General features: G+C 37.3%; 1 protein-coding gene across 26 annotated transcripts in view; it reads left to right on the forward strand.

Annotated features, from left to right (window-relative positions):
• Positions 1-3,619: 3,619 nt before the first annotated feature.
• LOC132256154 (serine/threonine-protein kinase MARK2-like) overlaps positions 3,620-21,154 on the forward strand; it is a 33,169-nt gene continuing 15,634 nt past the window's right edge. For 7 of the 26 annotated variants that reach the window (XR_009468203.1, XM_059752384.1, XM_059752382.1 and 4 more), the window contains exons 1-9: positions 5,373-6,855; positions 10,462-10,898; positions 12,919-13,200; positions 13,791-13,984; positions 17,049-17,161; positions 17,378-17,558; positions 18,380-18,542; positions 18,818-18,945; positions 19,036-19,198. Coding sequence is in view for 25 of the 26 variants with exons in the window: in XM_059752384.1 (XP_059608367.1) it covers positions 5,914-6,855; positions 10,462-10,898; positions 12,919-13,200; positions 13,791-13,984; positions 17,049-17,161; positions 17,378-17,558; positions 18,380-18,542; positions 18,818-18,945; positions 19,036-19,198 (2,603 nt within the window). In the remaining variant the exon portion in view is untranslated. The other 19 variants (XM_059752368.1, XM_059752377.1, XM_059752369.1 and 16 more) reach the window with 19 other exon arrangements.

Genomic DNA, 21,154 nt, shown 5'->3' on the forward strand with positions numbered 1-21,154 from the left:
ATTTAATGAAACACTCCATGTAGTGGAAAAGAACGTGACATACACGAAATCCCAGGGAAGGCTGATATTTGAATTATTGAGGATTATGATGGGGACGCACGATGATTGATTGTGGGGATTTTTCAAGGATAACTTGGGTATTTTATTTCTGGACTTTAGCACACACACACACACGAGAGAGTCCTCATGAATAGAATGTGTGTTTTGTGTGTTCTGTGAGGCGGAAGAATTGCTACAAATGCGGGTTAAGTAGGAGTTTATGCGAAATTTGGGATATTTCAATTCATATCTATTCTGAAATGATTAAAGGGACTTATGAACTGATTTTTGATTTCTCTTTCTTACTAATTTTATGATTCTACATAATATTTTCTCTCTTGATTCTTCTATTAAATCAGAAAATGTTAATAATTTCAAGTGATGCTTTAGAAAATCTGCTTTCAAACATATAAATAGTACAAAAGAATTATATTTACCACATTTTATTTACATGTACTTTCAGTGAAAATGTAATTAATTCTGTTACAGAACACAATTGTTATGCCAGGATAAAAATGACCACATATTACTGTTTTTGAATGCGAGAAATCAATTAACTCTTCCAATATATTTCATGTTTTTTTCCGGAATGTTGTCAAAAGAATTCATCTGAAAGCAACAATTTATTCGTTCATGCAATTCAACTAATTGCAGTGAGTGTTGATGATGAAAAGCGTGTCGTTAGGAGAGAGAAAGTTGGAAAATATGTGACAGAATTGTATTTTGGCCTATTTTTTTTATTTGGTAAATGAAGCAATTATTACATTCTATAGTGAGTGAATTTTACCCAGTGAGAAATTATATTGTGGTGTTTTTTTTTGTCACTAACATCAATTAACTCATGTTCTACCATTGAAAGGGAATAAATTCTCAACTGTCCATAAATCATGTCTGAGAGTGGGAGTGAAAATGACTGAATGTGTGTGTGTGTGTGTGTCGAGTGTATTTGATCTTTGAAATTCAACCGACAACACATGGAGTGTTATTGCGGAGCTTTTCATATTTGATTTATCCCTAAAATATGCAATACTTTTGCGCACTCTTTAAGCACACGCAAAGCATGATTTTGTTGGGTACAAGAAGAGTTGTGCGCTTATTTACTGTGTTGTAGCAAAGTGTTTTTGGGGAGTGCTTTAAAATTGACAAGAAAATCTTAAAGAGACTCTTCGGGGAGGGTTTTTTTTCTGTGGGTTGTCGTACAGAAAAAGCTCGTCAAGTTTCGATTTTTCTCACGAGCGGAAATGAATTTAAAATTTTCCCCTCACCCTCAATAAATTCTCCTTTCATTGGAAATTGTTGCCAAAATAGCAGATTGAATTTTCTATTTGGAGGAAAGTGAGTGAGTTTGTGTGTGTGTGTGTGCTTAAATTTGGTGAGACATTATTTGAAATTTTATGTGGGTGATTTGATGGTGTGGGTGGGGGAGGAAGGTGGAGCTTTCGCAGGAGTAGCTGGCAACTTCCTGTGCTTGGGTGTGGGGGGGGACGTAATATTCATCCTGAATGTTAAAACGGTGTCTTCTTTTACGAGTGGTGCGTGTGACAGGAGGACCGGCGTCATGGGAGAAATTAAATTGTCATAAATTTTCCACTGTGTGCAGGGATAGAGATTTAGTTGTAATCTCGAAATTTGCTCTTTTTCTCCATATCACTCGTGTCTTGAATTGATAATGGGCTGCTGAAGTGAAGTGTGGAGAGAGGAAGAATGGGTATAATTAGGTTTAGCCCGGTTGAATGTCTTTTCTATCACCTTTTCATGATGGTGTTGTTTTTTTGAATGTTGTATCTTATATTCCCTGTGCGTTGGTATGTGGGGAGGGAATTGAGGAGACCAGAGAGAAGAGGTGTGTTATGGAGGAAAATGAGAGGCAATAGTTGTGAATTTTTCAAGTTCGTCTTATCAAAGGGAAATTAAGTTTTTTTTTAAGACAATTTTATAACCTAAACATATTCATAGAGCAAATTTGGCATCTTCTTTCTGCCAATAGGATGAGCCCCTTTAGTGTCAAATTTGATTATCTCACTAATGCCACATTATTACAATTTTATGGTCTTCTTTTCGGGACACATGAATAATCTAAATTATTTGTTTTTTTTTTCTCCCTCATGAGCGAAATTCACCCACATGAAATTGACATTAGAGAAGAATCTCATAGGCACACAGTACAGGAGTGAGTGAGATAGAATGTTGTCTTGTGTCAATTTTATTCCCATTTTTATGCCACCGTCGCTTCTTCATCTTCTCTTCCTTCATATACATATATACACACAATCATGGACAAAGTATAATTCCATCGCAGTCTGACTCTCATATGGAATTTCGTATATTTGCAGCATTTGCTCATTTTCTTTCCGTTTCCACTTGGCTAATTTCTATGCCTCTCGAAAGGCATTATCATCATCATTTTGGCCGATGAATCCCGCAATGATGACTCACAGATTGCCAAGAGTCTGGCTTGGTTGTGTGTTGTGCTTTCTCCGTTCTCTTTGGATGTCTCTTTTCTCTGTCTTTTCGCTATTGGTCATCATTCTGAGAGATGTTTCCTCTTGCTTTATTGTATAATTTTCCAACCAGTGCGACTACCGCTACATTTCCTCCCACGAATGTGTGTTGAAGAGCAGAGAGAGAGAGGGGATCATAATGAGGTACTCGTGCAATTAATTTGTAATTCAGAAGAATTATATTAGAAAGAGAGACAGAGAAGCGTATGATTTCTTTCATTTTTGCCGAAGAATCTGCGCTTTGGAGATGTTCTTTGAGAAAAATTCCATTTCGACCTTTATTTCACTGGAGAGTGAATATATAGTGAAATCTTTTGCGGTTCTTGCCTCTGTGAGTTTTGCAACAATTTGATCAACCTTGATATGTAGTGAAGGTTTCTCATGTTTAGTCACACTGCCGCTAAATATAATTAGGACACTTTGGGGGCATGAAAACAACAGTCGTCCTCCACGGTTAATGATGGAGAAGTACACAGGAAATTGCTGTGAAAAAATAATGAAAAAAAACGGCCAATATATTTCCTTTCATTCACTTGAATTTTGTATGAATTTGATAAAGAATTGTTGATAAGGAAATGCTGGAAAATTGGTGTGAGTCAGTCTTGATATTTCTTGAAGTCAAAATTTCAAATATTGTCGATGCGCCTGAAAGACTTCGCACACAACACTAATGAAAAATGCTTGGTGTTTTTTTTTTCTTTCATTCATACTCATTCGTCTGCAGTTGAAGTGGTGAGATTGAGAAAAAGAGAGAAAATTTACACACAAATGTTAGTTGAATAAGTTTGAAATCTTCACTCGTTACCGTTTCATATTTATTACTCATTCAGTTGGTTTTTGCCAAGACATGGTGTCTCAATTTCACATGCAAAGTGTTTGAGGAAATTTTGGGATATTCTTAGAAGTGCTTACTTAATTTAAGAAGCTTTGAATATCTTTTATCAACCACAGCAAAAGAAAATGTTGAAAACAGTACCAAATGCAAAAAAGTGACATGCAACAATTTCTTGATTACCCTGTGATTCACTTGAGGTGTATCTGGGTTGTGTTTGTGTATGAAATTAATTCACCTGTGTGTTGGAGCTTTTTTTTCCTTCTTCTTCTGCTTCTGCTGCTCCGATGTGGGCAAAGTGGGAGGCAAGAGGAAAATATACTAAAGGTAACACAGTCAGTGGAAAAAAGAACACTCGAGGCGGCAGTATACGATGAAATAAGCGTGAAAAGAACACGATAAATTTTCATTCCACTTGTGTGTTTCCACTGTTCTTTCCCACTTTGTTGAACACTTTTGCTGCAATTTTTCCAACCTCGGGGTCTTCAGGAAGCGAATCCTCTTCTTCTTCCTTCACCATGAAAAGCAAGGGTGACTGTTGTAAAAGCGAAAAAGTGACGTGTATTTTCATGTGAAGGAGTAAAAAAAAAGGAAGAAGGAGAAAAGAAAAAAACACAGAGTGAAATGTAAAATATAACATGGATAAACCTTTCACAATTTAATTAATTTGTGATGTGAAGATACTTTTTGTTTGAAAATATAGCATTCAAATTGCAACTGTCTCTTAGTGTCAAAGCCACGTCAATGTAGATGAATTAAGGATTGTGCAGTAATACAATAATTCCCTGATAAAGTGTCACGCGGAGTAATAAAATAATAATAAGCGCGCGCGCGGCTTATAAAAATTCATATATAAAGTGATACACAAAGTGTGTACTTTTTTTCTTTGCAATTGAATAGGGTGGGCTTTTGAGAAAGCCAATTAACCCATACATATTTTTTCTCTCACTCGGAAAGTGCTTGTCCGCGTGAATGGAAGGTGAAAAGTCGGATAACAAAGAGATTGCTTAGGTGTGATTATAGAGGAGAGCTGGGAAAAAGTACACACATTTATAAGACAAATAAGAGGAGAGAAAGATAATTCAAATTGAAAGGAAAAAAAGATTTCCCGCATTCGAGAGAGTGTGTATATGTGTGAAAATGTGTTATCTTCTAAGCTGATATCAGTTGGAAATGTCAAAAGACTGACAAGATACGGTAGTTGAGCTTTTTTGTGGGTTGCTTTGCAGTGTTGTCCGATCATTAGGTTGGGTGAGGAGCGCATATTTTCACCTGTGTGTTTTCCAGCCAGCCATTTAATGTTTTCGAACTTATTTGTCGGAGGAGAAAATTTCGTGGTGAAATGTCACGGTGACAGGAGAGCTGCAAAGCCACGGGAAACATCTTGTTGTCCAGCCACAAGAGCTTCATTGTGATATTTGAAGGAATATCATCCAACTGTCAACTTATATATCCAAACCATCTTCTCAATTTTTCTATTGCAGCAACACTGAAAACACAGAGAAGAAAAGAAAAGGAACAGAAACAAGCTCTGTGCCTCTCTTGAAAGACTGTGTGTGTGTGTTTCTGTGAAAAAGAGTGAAATTAGAGACAGTTTTTCGGACTGCTTTTTCCCTCTGTGAGCACAGCAACAGGTGACACATTGAAAAATTGATAAGAAGCCATCTTATCAAGTTGATATGGCGGAGAGTCAACATCGCCGTCTGTACGAGTGACAAGAGGAAGGTGACACTGCCGGAGAGTTTTGATTTGATTTGCCGACCACAGAGAATAGCAGTGCGTTCTGCAATGTGAGTGCGCGCGATCCTTGATTTCAGCCAAGGAGACGCGATCAGTGCCAGTGTGGAGGTACATATATTTGTCGTGAGTGCGAACCGAGCCGAGAGTGGGTGGTTGTTGCGACAAGAGAGACGACTGGTTTCCTACTCTCTTCCATATTTATTGACATAATAGCCATGAGAGAGTGGCTTAGGATACAGTGGCGATTGTGTGAATAGAGACAAATAGCCCACACACATAAAAGTGACGGCGATTAAAGCCTTTCATTGCTAAATTTATTTTCTCTTCCGTCTGCAAATTACATGACAAATTAATAATTACATTGAAATATAAACACTGAACAGAGAAAGAGAGAAAAAGAGAAGAATTGAATGTCTCGTCTTGGGATTTATTAAATTCCCAAATCAGTTTGTGATTAGATTATATTTTGAAAGTATACGATAATTTTGATTTTGATGCGGGTGTGTCAATTTCTCTGATCGTCACTGTCCATACATCGATGAATTTGAAATCAGTTACAAAATAGCCACAAGTCAATAAAATACTTGTACACGTATTTGAAGGCATTGTTGAGTGAAAGAGGTAACATATACCGTTTGTCACATCGACCAACACACTCAGTTCGTGTCCACAGAAGCAACTCGACTCCAGTGCACGTTCAGATGCGGAGTCCAATTGACTAATTATATTATTGGTGAAGAAGAGAAAAGCAAGGAAGAGAAAAAAAAAACAGAAAAGAGAGTGTGTTTTCGGGTTGAAGCAATGGAGTCGGACCTGAAGCGTGGCATTGACATTAGACGGAGTATTCACAAGAGAAAAGCACCGGCTCCGCCATCATCAGCCGCCGATGATGTGATGGCGGAGTTGAATTTGCGGAATACACTCAAGAGTGGTGGGCCTCCGGTGCAGCCGCGAAGGCAAGTGATGACTGGTGACCGAAGCAGGGATCCTTCGGGACATCGTGGTGTGGATATTAAGGAGAATTATAGCCTGAAGTTGAGTGATTTGGAGTGCAAGACGAGGAATTATGTGAGTGTGGAGAGGAAACCGCCGGCGCCGCAGCCACCGAAGGCGGAGAGTGGAGATGATCCCATGCTGACCAGTATTGATGTGCTGAACAAGCTGCAGAAGCAGATCAATGACATGGAGGTGTATGCGAAGATGAATCCTGTGAAGGCGGAGGACGTCGTGGACAAGGGTGGCCGGAGTGGGCGATATCAGGAGCATGAGAACCTCTTGCAGACGGGAATTAGCAATATTGCCTCGAGACAGGGATTGGGCTATCTGAATCGCGGTGATGCGGAAACTGATGATGATGAGGAGAGCATGCGTCCGGTGGAGTTTAAGCGTGGCGGTGATGCACGGAATTCAACGGGAGGCGCTCTGGGAATTGCCTCGAAGTTTCTGCCCAAGACGAAGATGGCAAAACCGGTGAATAGAACGGCGTCAGACACAAAGAATGTGGAGAACACGGTGAAGATGATTCGGGCGGGCCTGAAGAAGGGCCCGGCACCGCTGGAGCCCTCAGCGACGCGCAAGACCACCAAAGAGGAGTCTGTGATTCTGCACACACATCACGCCGACAGACCGCCGAGGGTGGTGGGTGTGAATGAGAAGCAGCAGAGTCCTCTGCCGCTGCGACATCAGGTCTCACCATCGCCCACACCATCAGCTGGAGCGCCGCACAAGCGATCTGACCATCAGGTAACCTTTCAAGGGTGGTGAGGGTGAGTGGCAGCTCCTCGAGTGGTGTGTGAAATGGCGAGAAAAATCACAGCAATTTCCTCGGGCCATTGTTATTTGTGACAAATACGCTATTAATTTGGGGAGAATTCTGTGGGACAGCAGAGAAACTGAGAAAGAGAGAGAGAAATCTTGTTACCCAATGTCCAGCAGTGTGTGAAAATGGAGGGAAATTTATATAAATTGCCCACTCATATCTGTCCCTCTATTCGACACATTAACTCACACGATAGATTTTTACAAGCGTGGTGGTTTTCGCACAGAGTGTGGCCACGGCAGATTAGAGCATATCGTGGATTTCTCAAGTTGATACAAGAGCTTGTTATCGCAATGGCTCTCTGATATCGGCGTTGTGCTGAAGCGGAGAGTATAATTACTGTGAATTCTGACGACTTTCAATTGCGGAAATTGATAAAATCAAAACAAATGCGAAATTGGTTGCGTAATGCTGCTTCCCAAGAATGAGTAGATTTTTGATATATTGATTTTAGGACGAAAAAAGGCGTGAAATAAAATAACTGACATGACTTTAATTTCTTGATATTCTACGAGGAGAGCAATTTTTAAAGAAAAATAAAGGTTTTCTTGATTAGTATGTAGATTATCAGAAAATATTTTATCTTACTAATGACGTTTGTCTATCTATGAACGCCTTTTTTGTTCTGTTTCAAAATAAGGCATTTCTGCATATTTTTTAAAAATAATTCTCAAGAAAAATCTTTCGTATTTCTCCATGCTTGAAAAAGGAACATTTGCTAATATCTGCAGTTACTCTTTATATTTTGCTCTTTAACCTTTTCTCTCTCTCTCTCTCTCTCTCTCTCTCTCTCTATCTATCTTTTTTTCTCTAATTTCTGTGAACGGCAAATTTGTCAATTTAACAATTTCAGAGGCGATGAAAGTAGGGAAATTTCATATTTCTCGGTTAGATGGACAATGTCCGGAGTGGAAATTGGATTTTATATCTTTGCCTCTCTTTATTGGTGGGTCCGTGTGTCTCATGGGTCATATAAAAGGTGACGACATGAACGTGTATGGATTACAATGGTGAAGATGTGTACTGTTTTCTTTTATACCATTCCTAGGCCCATTTTTTCTTATCTCTCATTTTCCCATGTTATTTAGTGTTCTCAGTGCGACGCCGTCTCTGTATTTGTGCCAGTGCGTGTGTGACAAGATTTTCTCACTGCGCCACATTTATCTCCATGATGGCAATAATTGGTGTCTATCTTCTTCTCAGATTTCGCTGAATCTCACCAATTTTTCCCACAATTCTCCACCTGGAGTTTTGTGATTATTTTATCTCTCTCTCTCTCTGTCTCTAGAGAGTGAGAGAAGGTGAATAACTTCATCTTTTGGTTGTGTGATGAAGAAATTGCATGATTTTCGAGATGCGTTGTGATAAAAATTCATGAAAGAAGAACCTTTTCCCGCAGTTTTCTGGATAATTCCCCTTTTGACACTGTCCTCGTGAATTATTCAGGAGAGGACGAGAGGTGCTTTTTTGTTTTAGGACACTGTCCGGGGAGAGGGCATATAGTAAAAGAAGAATGCCTGTCAATTTGATAGAAGAAAAAGAGATGAAATCTCACAAGTTTTGTCATTTTTATCCACTTCACCGTGACCCTTTCTTTTATCTCTTGAGACAATTTCAATGCCTTTCCCTGCGGCGAGGGTAATTATTTGGCTAATTTTCCTGTGAAAAGGGTCGCTCTTGGGCTCTTGAATTCCATCATCGTCTGTCGTGTTGAATTTCCCAGGGATGAGATATTTTGAGATGGGGATAAAAAGTGTCGTCATGAGATATTGACAGTCTCCTTTTGACTCCTTGTCTCTCTTCCTCTCTCTCTCTCTCTCTCTCTCTCTCTCTCTCTCTCTCACTCTATCTCTCTATCTCTGAGTGTGGATGAGAAAGAGGGACATATTTTGACATTAAAGTCATTCTAATTTCTTCCATTTGCCCCGCACTTTTGTGTCTTCACTTGTAATATCGCGCCCACGGAAAAGTTTGAGGGACTTGAGAAAATGCCTAAATTGGTCTTTTTGTGTGTCCTCATCCTTTTTTCCTTTAATTCCATTCGCACTTGACTTCTCCATCTGGATTTTCTTATGCTTAAACTGTCGACGAATGTTTCTTCCTTTGCCATATTGCTGTTTTTTTTCTTTTGGGTGACACAAATCCCAAGGACAATTTCACCTTTTCTCAGACTCGCGGATGCTTAAGGAACGGAGTGAATTAATTCAATTGAGGAAAATTGTTGCTTTTGCTGGAGAAAAACGGAGGACTGATGACTTCAATATTTAGTCCAATTACTCGTTTTCTTTGGCGGGGAAGAATGGGAGAGAAAATAATTTCTCCAGTCATTTAATTTGGAGACCAGAGAGTTTTGGGTGACTTTAAGGAATGATGATGAGGGGGAATGTTAAATGCTTTTATCTCTTAAAGAAGTCTACTTGTCTAAGATGTTTAGATGAAAAACATAGATGAAAAATATCCGTAGGCAATTTTGTCTGACTTTTGTGTACACTTCAGAAAAACCATTTGGGAAAGCCTAATCAACGAAAATGTTGTATGAATATTTTATGGTGAAAATGTGTTAAAAGGTCAAAAATTGTTTCGTCAAGATTTTGCTCAAAATTCCACTCGAAACCGAGAATGTGTTGTTAAGAATATAAGACAATATTTTTAAATATAGCATCTTATGTTTATTTTTGGGAAAATAATATTCTTATTTATTTTTATCTTTGTCATAAGAGGTGGGAAAATCATCCTCCATTACTTTTTAATATGAATATGAAAGGATTATTAATAGATTTTCCGGGGTTTTGGAAAAAGGTGTGCGTGTGTTGAGGACTGTTGAGTGATTTCCATCTTCACAACTTCTTAATTGATTTCTCCAGGACTGAGTGGGATTCTCAAAAGGTTAAACGTGCAAGTGACATTACCATTTTGGGTGATCAATTGGGAGAAAAGAGGTCAAAGGGCTGCGATGTTGTCGTCGTGAAGTGTAGAGAGGAAATCTGACTGACATTCCGCCTACACTTACAATCGCTAATCCACTTACAAATGTGTGATAATGTGACTTGAATTGATTAGTTGAATGTCAGAGTGATGAAAGTTTCACTGAAAAGTTTAATATATTTATTGCCTTTCGTCTCTTATCAGATGGAAAATTTTCATTAGAATATTTGTCTGAGAATGTTTTGGGAAATTGGCGGTGTAGAAGTTTGCCAATTTCCTAAATATTTGCTTTGAATTTATAATATGAAATATTATATTCATCATGTTATGAAGCATAATGAGAGTTGAAAATATATTTATGGAATATTTTCCATGAGGAACATATGAAGGGAGAATTAGTGTTATGAGGGAAAAGTGTTGTGTTTTTGATCAGTTTTCTTTCTAAGGAAAATGTCTCCAACTTTGACTTAACTATGTGTTAAGATAATACACAGAAGAACTTAGCAATTACTTAAGAAAGTTGAATTTTCTGAACAGAGCCTGATAACCACGCCTGATTTGGCGAAAATCATGCATCGATAATATATTGTATGTTGTCTTTTCAGGGCTCCCCTAATATGCAACTCCGCAGTGGTGTGCCGTCACGATGGCGTCCAGCGGAGGAGCACATTGGCAAGTATAAGTTGCTGAAGACGATTGGCAAGGGAAACTTTGCGAAGGTGAAGCTGGCCAAACATGTACCCACCGGCAAGGAGGTTGCCATAAAGATCATTGACAAGACACAGCTGAATCCTGGTTCGCTGCAGAAGTTGTTCCGCGAGGTGAGAATCATGAAGATGCTGGATCACCCAAACATCGTGAAGCTGTTTCAGGTGATTGAGACGGAGAAGACACTGTATTTGGTGATGGAATATGCGTCCGGTGGTGAAGTCTTTGACTATCTCGTCCTCCATGGGCGCATGAAGGAGAAGGAGGCGCGTGCGAAATTTCGACAAATTGTCTCAGCAGTTCAGTACTGTCATCAAAAGCGAATTATTCACAGGTGAGTGATTTGTGCTGGCACACTTTCTCAACGGTGTGTGTGGATTCTCCCTTTTTCTCCCTCCCCTCCCTGCGTTCACTATAGAGGGCAAATTGGAATTAAATTTACTGTGAGGGTGGGTGGATGGATGAAGAAGAAGAAGAGGGACGTGGAAGTTCAATTTACAATTTTAGCGTCGCACATCATGGTTGAAATTCAATAATTCACGTGATGGCGTGAATGGTGGAAGTTGAAAAGGACGAAGGAGGGACAATTGTATTTAAAATACTCCGTCAAATGGTATAAAATTGCTGGGAAATTGAAAATGTCTTGATGAAAAATTGATCACAAGTATTGAATTCTAATTATAAAGTCGTTCATATTGTATTGATCTCAACGAGTTGAATTAGATGAATTTTTCATGTAGTTTGTAAAACATTCTATAAATGTCATTGGAAGTGTGTGTGTATATTATCAACAGAATAAGCTATAGTTATTGTTAAATTGAAGCTGAGAAATGATATATTTATAGCATAGCTCTCGTTTGACTAATTTGTAATTCATGTAATATAATTAAATCAAGCAAATTATATTTGCTATGCATCTCAACACTGCCACTACAAATTACATTTGTCAGGCAAATATTGGATTTCAAACATTTTGGAGAGCTCTTCCGCTTTGAATTTCAATGCGATTTTGAGCATTGTTTGAAGGTTCTGTGTGGTCAACACAGATAACATAGAATTTGTATTGATTCATGAGACTGTTGAAATTTGTGACTTCCAACGTGAAATATGCGAACCTTCTCGCTTCCTATCTGCAGATGGATGATATTTGGTGTTTGTCGATTGGAGGATTCTCATTGAAAATCTTCCAAATTGACACAATTTATAACTGATAAATGAATGTGGAGTAAATATGACTGAAACTGTTGGGAAATTTAATTAACTTGGGTGTTGCTTGTTTGGGTTTTAGACGTGTTGACGTGTGTAAATTGACATTTTGCATTTTGGAAATGGAACATAGGAAATTTATCAAATTAGGAAAATGTTGAATTTACACACACTAACAATCCTGTTGAGTTAAACTTTGTTCTCGTCTCACCGGAATTCCTCTGCAATTAAACATTGAGAAATGTCATGCAGTATAAAGCCAAATGAATCAAGATCACAAGATGATTTGTCATCACTTTTGTGAGCAATGAAATATGCATTTTGCCAATTTTGTTAAGCTCACTGTTATAATTTTCTTCTCCTTAGTAATTTGTAATCTAAATTATGTGAGTCTTTTGTGTATTATTTGTCATGTTAAACTACACCTGCTGCTCTTGATAAATACATATTTCACTTTGCACTCCTTGCAAAACAAGGAGAAAGAAAAGAATGACAAGCATTTCGCTAACACTTTGCACAGTCATTCTTGTAAATAAGAAAGTATCCTTCTTTATGTCCTGGAGTGCTGTGTTGAAGGCAAGAAAAAAAGGAAAAGTTGAGGGGGTGTACATTGTTTGAGAGGAGTTTTATGTGATTTTTATTGGAGTGGCAGAAGCAGATGACATTCGGGATTAGCAGACGGTGGGGCGAGATGTGAGGGAGGAAAATTATGAAAGTGTGAAGAGCAGTTGCAATAAAATATGTGGGTTTTTCTGGCGGGATTGATGGGCCAAAAATTTCCTTCTTGAACTCAATGGAGAAAAAGAGAAATTGCTGTGTGTGTGTGTGTGTGGATTCTTTTTTATGAGAATTCATCACAATTGAATTTTATTCTTGGGCACATTTCCATTTCTTAGAGAGCCAGTCAGACTTATCTGTGGGAGAAATCAATGGGGCGGGAAAGGGGGCAAAGATAGGGAAGATGTCAATAAAATTTTTTATTGTTACTTTCTACTATGTCACCCATATATATTCGCCCTTTCTTATCTCTCATGTGTCCTGGAGAATTGATTTTTCTCTCCTCCTCAGCATGTTTTCTTCGCATACTTTTGTCATACTAAAAGTGCTTCGTGCATTGGTTTTCTCTTCTCTTCCTTCTCTTTGTGCAGAGATTTAAAGGCGGAAAATCTGCTACTAGACAGCGAGATGAATATTAAAATAGCCGATTTTGGCTTCTCCAATGAATTCACGCCTGGCTCCAAGTTGGACACCTTCTGCGGAAGTCCTCCATATGCTGCACCTGAATTGTTTCAGGGGAAGAAGTATGACGGACCTGAGGTGGATGTGTGGTCTCTGGGTGTCATTCTCTATACTCTCGTGAGTGGCTCATTGCCATTTGATGGCACAACACTGCGTGAACTGAGGGAGAGGGTACTTCGTGGAAAGTATCGGTAAGTATTGGGTTGATGACACAGGATGTGTGCTGTGTTGCTGATCTCACAATATCTTTATTATGTAATTGTGTTCAGAAAGTGGCGATCAACATGATTGGCAACCCCAAATTTGCTCAGTAACTTCACAAAGAGGGTTTTTAGAGCTTTGATTCTTGGTTTTTTGACACATTGCGAAGTTCATTAAGTGAGAATCTAAGTATAAATCACACATTCAAGTTAAAAAAAAAAAACAGTTTACAGATTCACAGAGACTGATGTTCTATGCGCTTTATGGATGAAATATAGGTCTTTGTGAGGCATTACTAAAGATAAGAGTGGCAAAAAGTAGAACTTTCCACAGTGATTTTCAACAATCCGGAACGGATTAGTCATCAGATGAGCGAAAAGACGATGTTAATTAGTGAAAAATGTTCTCATCCATGAAGTGTGGATTCTGAATGACACTGATTTACTTTAATAAGACCAAAGAAAATCACTTGTGTGATGCCTTATCAGGTCGAAAAAGTGGGTTAGAGAACAGCACACACATACTCTGGGTCACAATGGCTCGCAATTGTGGAAATGTTTTTTTTTGTATGATTTTGCAGAATTCCTTTCTATATGTCAACGGACTGTGAAAATTTACTTCGTAAGTTTTTGGTATTGAATCCAGCCAAGAGGGCGAGTTTAGAAGTAATAATGCGTGATAAGTGGATGAATATGGGCTATGAGGAGGACGAACTGAAGCCCTACACTGAACCAGTGGCCGATTTGAAAGATCCCAAACGGATAGGTAAGACGGGTACTGTATTCATGACCAAATCAAATAATTCACTCACCATTCTCAAGGAAAAATATTTCTCTTTTGCTCTCGTTCGACATCTTTTGTCGTGTGGTGTGTCCCCGAGATTATACCATTTATTTTTAGGTCGCTGTGTATTTACCATATATCGAAGTTGTATAGAGAAAAAATACATATATAACTTCCTTTTATATAATATCATATAGATTTATATGTAATGCATATGTATATTATCAATTTTTTCTGTCAAAAGTAACAGCCAAAAGAAAAAAAAAATCAATTTCATTTTTTTTTCTTCTTCTTCTTGTGATGTAAAAAGTAGAGATTTGTTTCTTTTACTAGACATTTTCTCATAGATGATTTCCATATTGAATGTCATGAAATCTTTTATATCAATTCTCATTTCATTCACGGGGTGCAATTTGCCATGCTAGAGAAGTGAAATATATGTTGTGTGTGTGTGTATTCAAGGATGAAATGCATTTTCTTGAGAAGAATGCTTTTGAAATATACACATAGCAGTAAAACAATATCTTGAGTGGGAGTTTAACTTGATCCTTCAGCATTTGAAGAAAGATTTATTGATATTGCATTCGCAAGATTGACTTTGTGAGTGTTCATTGGGGAATTTATGGGTGAATAAAGATTTCAACTGTAATCTAAATTTTCTACTATTGAGATTTTCTAACAATTTTGTACATTATTGGCAAAATATTGTCACATATAATTCCGGAGTTCAATGGATGAAAATTTATGAGAAAAAAGGGGGGAAAATGGTTGAAAATCAACATTTAGTCATTTAATTATTTATGGACAATTTAGTAAATTAATTGCAATTCAAAATTCAGTACACTTCTGGCAAATTCACCCACGAATTGATTTTTATGGCTGTATTTTAAAGTTTCTCTGTAAAGTTTTTTTTTTTCCTTTTCATTATGGTTTATCTTCATGTGAAATGTAAAATGTTTGCTCGATTCATTTGTAGAGAATTTTTGAATTCTTATCACTGAAAATAAAAAAAATGATATGGCAAATTTTGTTGCTGTTAGATGCTGATGAATCTTTCTAGTTATTCCTTTCTATTCTTTTTTGTATTCCTTTTACCAGCATTTACATTCTCATTTGAATATTGTACATAAAAGATATAAGAAATGAACATGAATATGAGAAAAACAGAGAGAGAGAAAATGAAAAATTGCGGGAAATTGGAATGATTTGCCGCTCGTCAAGTATTCTATTTACCATTTCTGACGAATACGCGGGTTACTGTACTCTCGTTGAGTGGGTAATTCTCATCCAGTAAAACGATTTGTGTAGGGAATTATTTCACTGAAATTGCTCCATTAATAATTTACGCGGCTCTCTTTATATCAAATGTGGAATTATATAGGATATACTGAAGATTTGAGGGTGTGAGTATTGTGCATGGTCGGCATATTGCGATGAATCAATATATAGATTGTGGAAGAAGGAGAAGAAATAAAAAAAAAATTGGGAGAGTGAGTCGATCACAGAGTGTAAAAAGGAGCCATTAAAATTTGAGTAAGAGATATTAATAAATATTGAAGGGTGGCGGCGATGGTGGTGTAAAAAAAAATCAAATTCTGTGTGCCTCGCTTCTTTTATTAACTCAATAGCACGCGTTGCGGTGCCGCAGGGACACACTCTCTCCTCTCTTTTCCCTGGGTTTTTCATCACTTCAATGTTATTAGTGATATCGACACCATAATGTATAATGCTTGTTAATATACATATATTTGCGTGCAAAATACTCTTGCCACCCACTAAAATATTCTCTTGATTCCATTAAATTTCCCTTCAATGAGCGGATACAGGGTGTGTGTAGAGTGTGTGGGTGGGCGAAAGAGGATTGCAGGGTGGCTGAGACGAGGTGTATGGCAATTTGTAAAGTGATCCTTTGTGAAAATTGCACAAACAGCTGGAATGGCTCACAATTTTTCCCTTTCTCCATCTTCCCTTATTTTGCCTCATCTTTAAAGGGAGGCATTTTTATGTTTCATGAAATATAAATGAAATTTGATACTTTTCCTCATGAAATTCTCTTGCTCTTGTCCTCTTGTCGTTTCCACATCCTTCGCCAGGATCATGTTTATGGCTCATCAAACACCAAATACACATATGAAGAGAGAGCGAGAGAGAGAGGGAGAGAGAGAGGCAGTGAGGGTGAATAGACCAGTGCAAAAGGGAGATTATGCGTGGGAGAAAAGATATAATAATAATGTGAAAGATGGAGTTTTTCCACCACTATATTGCAGTTATGAATTCAATTTTTCCTTGTAGATGCAACGCATGCATAATGTGATGAAAAAACTGTCCTTTAACATTTTCAAGGAGGGATTTTGAGTCGAATTGCTGCTTGATTTTTTTTTCTCAACTTGAGATGTGGAAAATATTTTTCCTCAATTACAAATTGAATGGGAAACTCTTCGCGAAGAGCAGAAAGGGTGAAATTATAATGGTTGAACGAATATAAGTCGACTGCATTCATAGGAAATTGATGATGGGGAGGTTTTTATTATGAGAAATATGTTTTTCAATATCCGACCAATGTTCTTCTTTCTTACAATATGGGAACGAGAAGATAAATGCAATAATAATAGTAAAAATGCAGACGTGGAAAGTTGTGAAATGTTTGTTGAAGATTCTTCTTTTGATACCAAATTGATATAGAATATTTGGCAATTTCTCTCACTCAATGTATCTGTTCTTTATATATCTTATTACATTTTTGCTATTGGCGAAAATAAAAATGTTTAGCCGTTATTAAATATTTTTGATTATCTTTTTTTTTTGAAATGGTGATTGGCTAGTAATTTTCTTTGTCGTTGTTGTTGTTGTTTTTTATTGAGAATTGTGTGTGTACAAAAAGAGCAAAGTCAAATATGAATTTTTTTTCTCCTTTTTGTATGGAAAAATGAAAATTTTGTATTAACATGTGATTTTTTTTCTCTTTTTTAATCGCTGTCTTTTTGTCTGTCATCGCAACGCAAAACAAAAACGCTCGAACAATGATTAAAAAAAAAACCAAACAAACATCCTGTAGAAGCCCTAGTCGCAATGGGTTACAATAGGCAAGACATTGAAGAATCACTGTCACAAGTTCGCTATGACGATGTGTTCGCCACATATTTGCTTCTAGGAAGAAAAAGCACAGATGTAAGTCATGACATTTTTCTCTAGTACACTTTTTCTTAACACCCTTCTTCTTCTTTTGGATATAGAGAGTTTTGTTTTTATTTCTTAATTTTTGCATTCCCTGAAACTCTGAAACATGAAAAAGTCTCTTTGCAGTTGAAGAATTGGTTTAATTGTTGTGATGTGTGATTGCAAGTGAATATATTGTGGCATTAATGATTGTGTTCTTTGCAACAGCCCGAATCAGACGGTTCCCGGTCCGGGTCTTCCCTCTCGCTGAGGAATATCGCAGGAAATGATGCAGCAGTTGCGGGTAATTCCACTGTTCAGAGTCCAACGCATCGTGGTGTCCATCGAAGTATCTCAGCGTCGAGTACTAAACCGAACAGGAGGGCTTCAAGTGGTGCTGAAACACTGCGTAAGTCATTCCATGTCAAAATATTCATAGTGTGAACTTTATTTACTCCATTGAGAGCAATAAAGATTTTGTGATAAATGTGTATTAATATGACATCACACAAGTTGTGCGTTGTTATTGTAATGAAAGTCATGACGATAGAGAGAAATGGAAATTTACCTTTCTTTCCTTCTTTCTTCCTTTATGTTTTGATGGAGTAAATAAAGATTGATGTTGTACTTTTGGCTTTAGTATTATTGCCTCAAAATGATGCCCCATTAACAGTCATTTTTTATGTTTATCAATTTCATTTAATGCATGTGTGGGGGAGGGATTATTATTTTTTTATTTCTTATGATTTCTCTTGTTCTTCTCCAAAATCATATATATATATATATATATATTGTGTATATATTTTTTTGCGCTGATCAAGATAGCCAAAACACCAAATAGATAAGAAAAATGTGCACATTTGTTACTAAAAAGACAATGATTGTATTAAAAATAAAATTCTAATAAATTCAGGTAAGTGTAGTTGAATGCATTAGTGACTAAAACAAGAACAACGAGTAAATGTTCATTAATTAAAATTGTGTAAATGCGCACAAATTAAAGAAAAATGCCGTGATAAAATTGTTGTATGCAAAAATTGTTGTTCTAATCACACAAACACACACAAAAAAATAAAGAAAACATAAGCACAGTTGCAAATGTTTATCGTGGCAAGAGATCTTCAAGGTGCGCACTTCAGAGAAAAGTTCTCTCCCTCCGAAAAGACGTACTAACACACGCTTTAAATGAAGACATAAACAGTGACAGGGTGACAACACTTTAAAATATAGAAATATTCCATCGTTTCATAACAGGTGTTGGTCCCACGGCGGCCGTGGTGGCGGCGGCAGCGGCCGCGGCGTCTGGCACGACGAATGCTGCCAACAATCACACAACAGCGGCCGCAGCGACGGCAACAAGTGGTGCCACTTCGTCTACCGAGAGAGCTTCGATGTGAGTAGAAACCGCAAAGTTAATTTTCACACAAGTTTTCTTTATTGTACACTAAGTTAGAAGTACACAATCCCTATTGCATTCCACGTGATATATTAAATTCGTGTTGTGAATCTTGGAAAACTTTCCCAATTTCAATATACAAACTAGATATTAAGCTAGATGAAGAGAAATTTGAACGTAAAATATCCTGTGAATGCCAAACATTACATGATTTTCCAATTTTCCACAAAACTAATAACGTTATCCACTATTTATGGTTCATGCTGATGCAGAAGCAGCAACTTTAAGCGACAAAATACAATAGATTCAGCCACCATAAAGGAGAATACGGCACGTTTGGCAGCACAAAATCAACGACCAGCATCGGCTCAGCCAAAACCCGTGGCAGCAACTGAAAATGGTGAGTTTTTTTTTCTCTTTTAAGCTTTGAGCTTTGAAATTGATCACATATTGTCTGTTTGTATAACGTATGAGATGGTTTTTTTTGCAGCAATTTCAAGTCCAGCCAAACCACGCAGCAGCGCAACAAAGTACGATCCAACTAATGGCAATCGCACAGTTGGTCCCAGTGGCATGATTCCGAGGCGCTCCACCACGCTGTACGAGAAGACATCATCGACGGAGAAGACAAATGTTCTACCGGCAGAGTCAAAGTACGTAGAACTTCTTGTGTCACGACGTTTCTTTTTATTTCTTCTTCTTCTCTATACATATATCTCTCTCTCTTTCTGTGTTACACAGCATTTTGTGGCTCAATATTTCTTCTCTTATACATATATATTTTTTGGTTGTTTACTTTCCAATCTTACGTTGGAGACACTTCTACTCTTGTCCTCAAATTATCATTTCAATAGGGGGTGGGACACGCTGTGTTGGATTGGGAGGGTGTTTAATTAAATGGGAGTTACTTTTGGGGGTGACTTTGACGGTGAAAGCGTACCAAAATTCGGGGTGGAAATTTTAATTTTATCAAAGATTCCAACACAACAAATTAACTTTCTGTGATTGAAGTGGAAAAATCAATGGGAGGAAGTTTTCTCTCTATATATGCTTTTGCCGTATTTCCTGAGTTTGATTGGACAGTGTCAGGAAATTAAAGAGAATTATAAATATAGGTATATATATAGAAATGTCGTTTCTGCAATCTACACAGCGTTGATTTTTTAATTACTTACTATTTTCAATTTATCACATTATTGTTTCTTTTTCTGAGTTAATCAGAAATGTTTTTAGTAAATTAAATGTGATTGTTTAAAGCTTCTATAGTCAAGCACAAACAATCAACAGTTTGTCTAAAAAAAAAAAGTGCCAAGAGTTCAGTTGACATATGATGAGGAGTATTTGAAGATGGCGAGAAAATGTCCTTTTGTGAGAGATTGACCCAAAGTCAATATCATTCGCAGAGCTTAAATTTGTACGATGTGTTAAGTCCGTGGGTGGAATCAATATATCCGTACATTCTGGGGCAAATGCTTATGAAGCCTGACAAGGGACCTTTTTTTCTCTCTGTTGTTGCCAAATATAGAAAAAGAAGGATGAATGGTCCAAAAAAAAGTGCCATTCTCAAAATAAATATCAATAGGTGTGCGCACACAGTGTGTGTATGTCTGTTTATCAGTGAGATGGAAAGCCTTCTTCCGTGCCGCCCTTTTTCTTTCCTGTGACCATGATTTTGTCTTTCAAGGATTCTGTCTCTCTCTCGCCATGTGAATCACCGTCATTTTCATGTCATATTACTTATTATTATTGATGTTGATCCGTGGGAAAATGTAAAGTTGTCTTGCAATATCATATTATTTGCATGGAAAGGTAAAATTCTATGTCGCTCACTAGCGCAACATTTCTTTTGCGTTTCACGCACTGTATTTTCTTTCCTTATTGCCACCAGCAATATGACATGTCACGGCAGGTTAACTGGAGGGTTTGTCTGTTGGGGTTGAAGGTGATAGGCTTGAGAGAGTTGTCAATGGAGTGTGGGGTGGCATTTCTCAAGGGGAATATGAAAAGAAATGATTGTGAAATGCTGAAAGTACAGGAAATGGAGAGAAAGTGAGGTGGAAATATTTCAATTGAATCAAAAACTGGGAGATATGGCAAATTTGAGGTGAACACAGGAAGAAGAAGAAAAAAATGGAGAATAGACAAGATCTAGGGGGTTGTCATTTGACCTATGAGAGTCAGAAAAGGTTTTACACAAGTAAAGGGTGTGTTTTTGTGTGGAAAATTCCCAGTATATTTCTCCATTAATTGATTATCCTCTTTGAGTATGTGGAAGTTGATAAAAAGGGAAATTCCATCATATCTTTTTACATTTCGGGGCTTCTTTTTTTCTTCTTCTTTGGCTTTCCGGGCAAAGCCAGGCAAAAATGAGTTTCACGCTGGGATTTGGTGGAATTTAAATTGGCAATTATGTCTTTTGTCAAACAAATATCCTCTTCCTTAGCATTAACCTTCTCATCAACTCTATACTTTGTACCTTATTATGTGTCTCTCTCTGTGTTTCACTTGATGATGATTTTTTCTTTATAGAGAAACAAATATTATAGAAAATCTTTTTTTTTCTTCTCTATTACGTGTAGTTTATAAATTAATTGACTTTCAAATGTTCT

This window comes from Phlebotomus argentipes, unplaced genomic scaffold (genome assembly GCF_947086385.1).
Source record: "Phlebotomus argentipes unplaced genomic scaffold, Phlebotomus argentipes genome assembly contig_5, whole genome shotgun sequence".
Taxonomy (NCBI): domain Eukaryota; kingdom Metazoa; phylum Arthropoda; class Insecta; order Diptera; family Psychodidae; genus Phlebotomus; species Phlebotomus argentipes.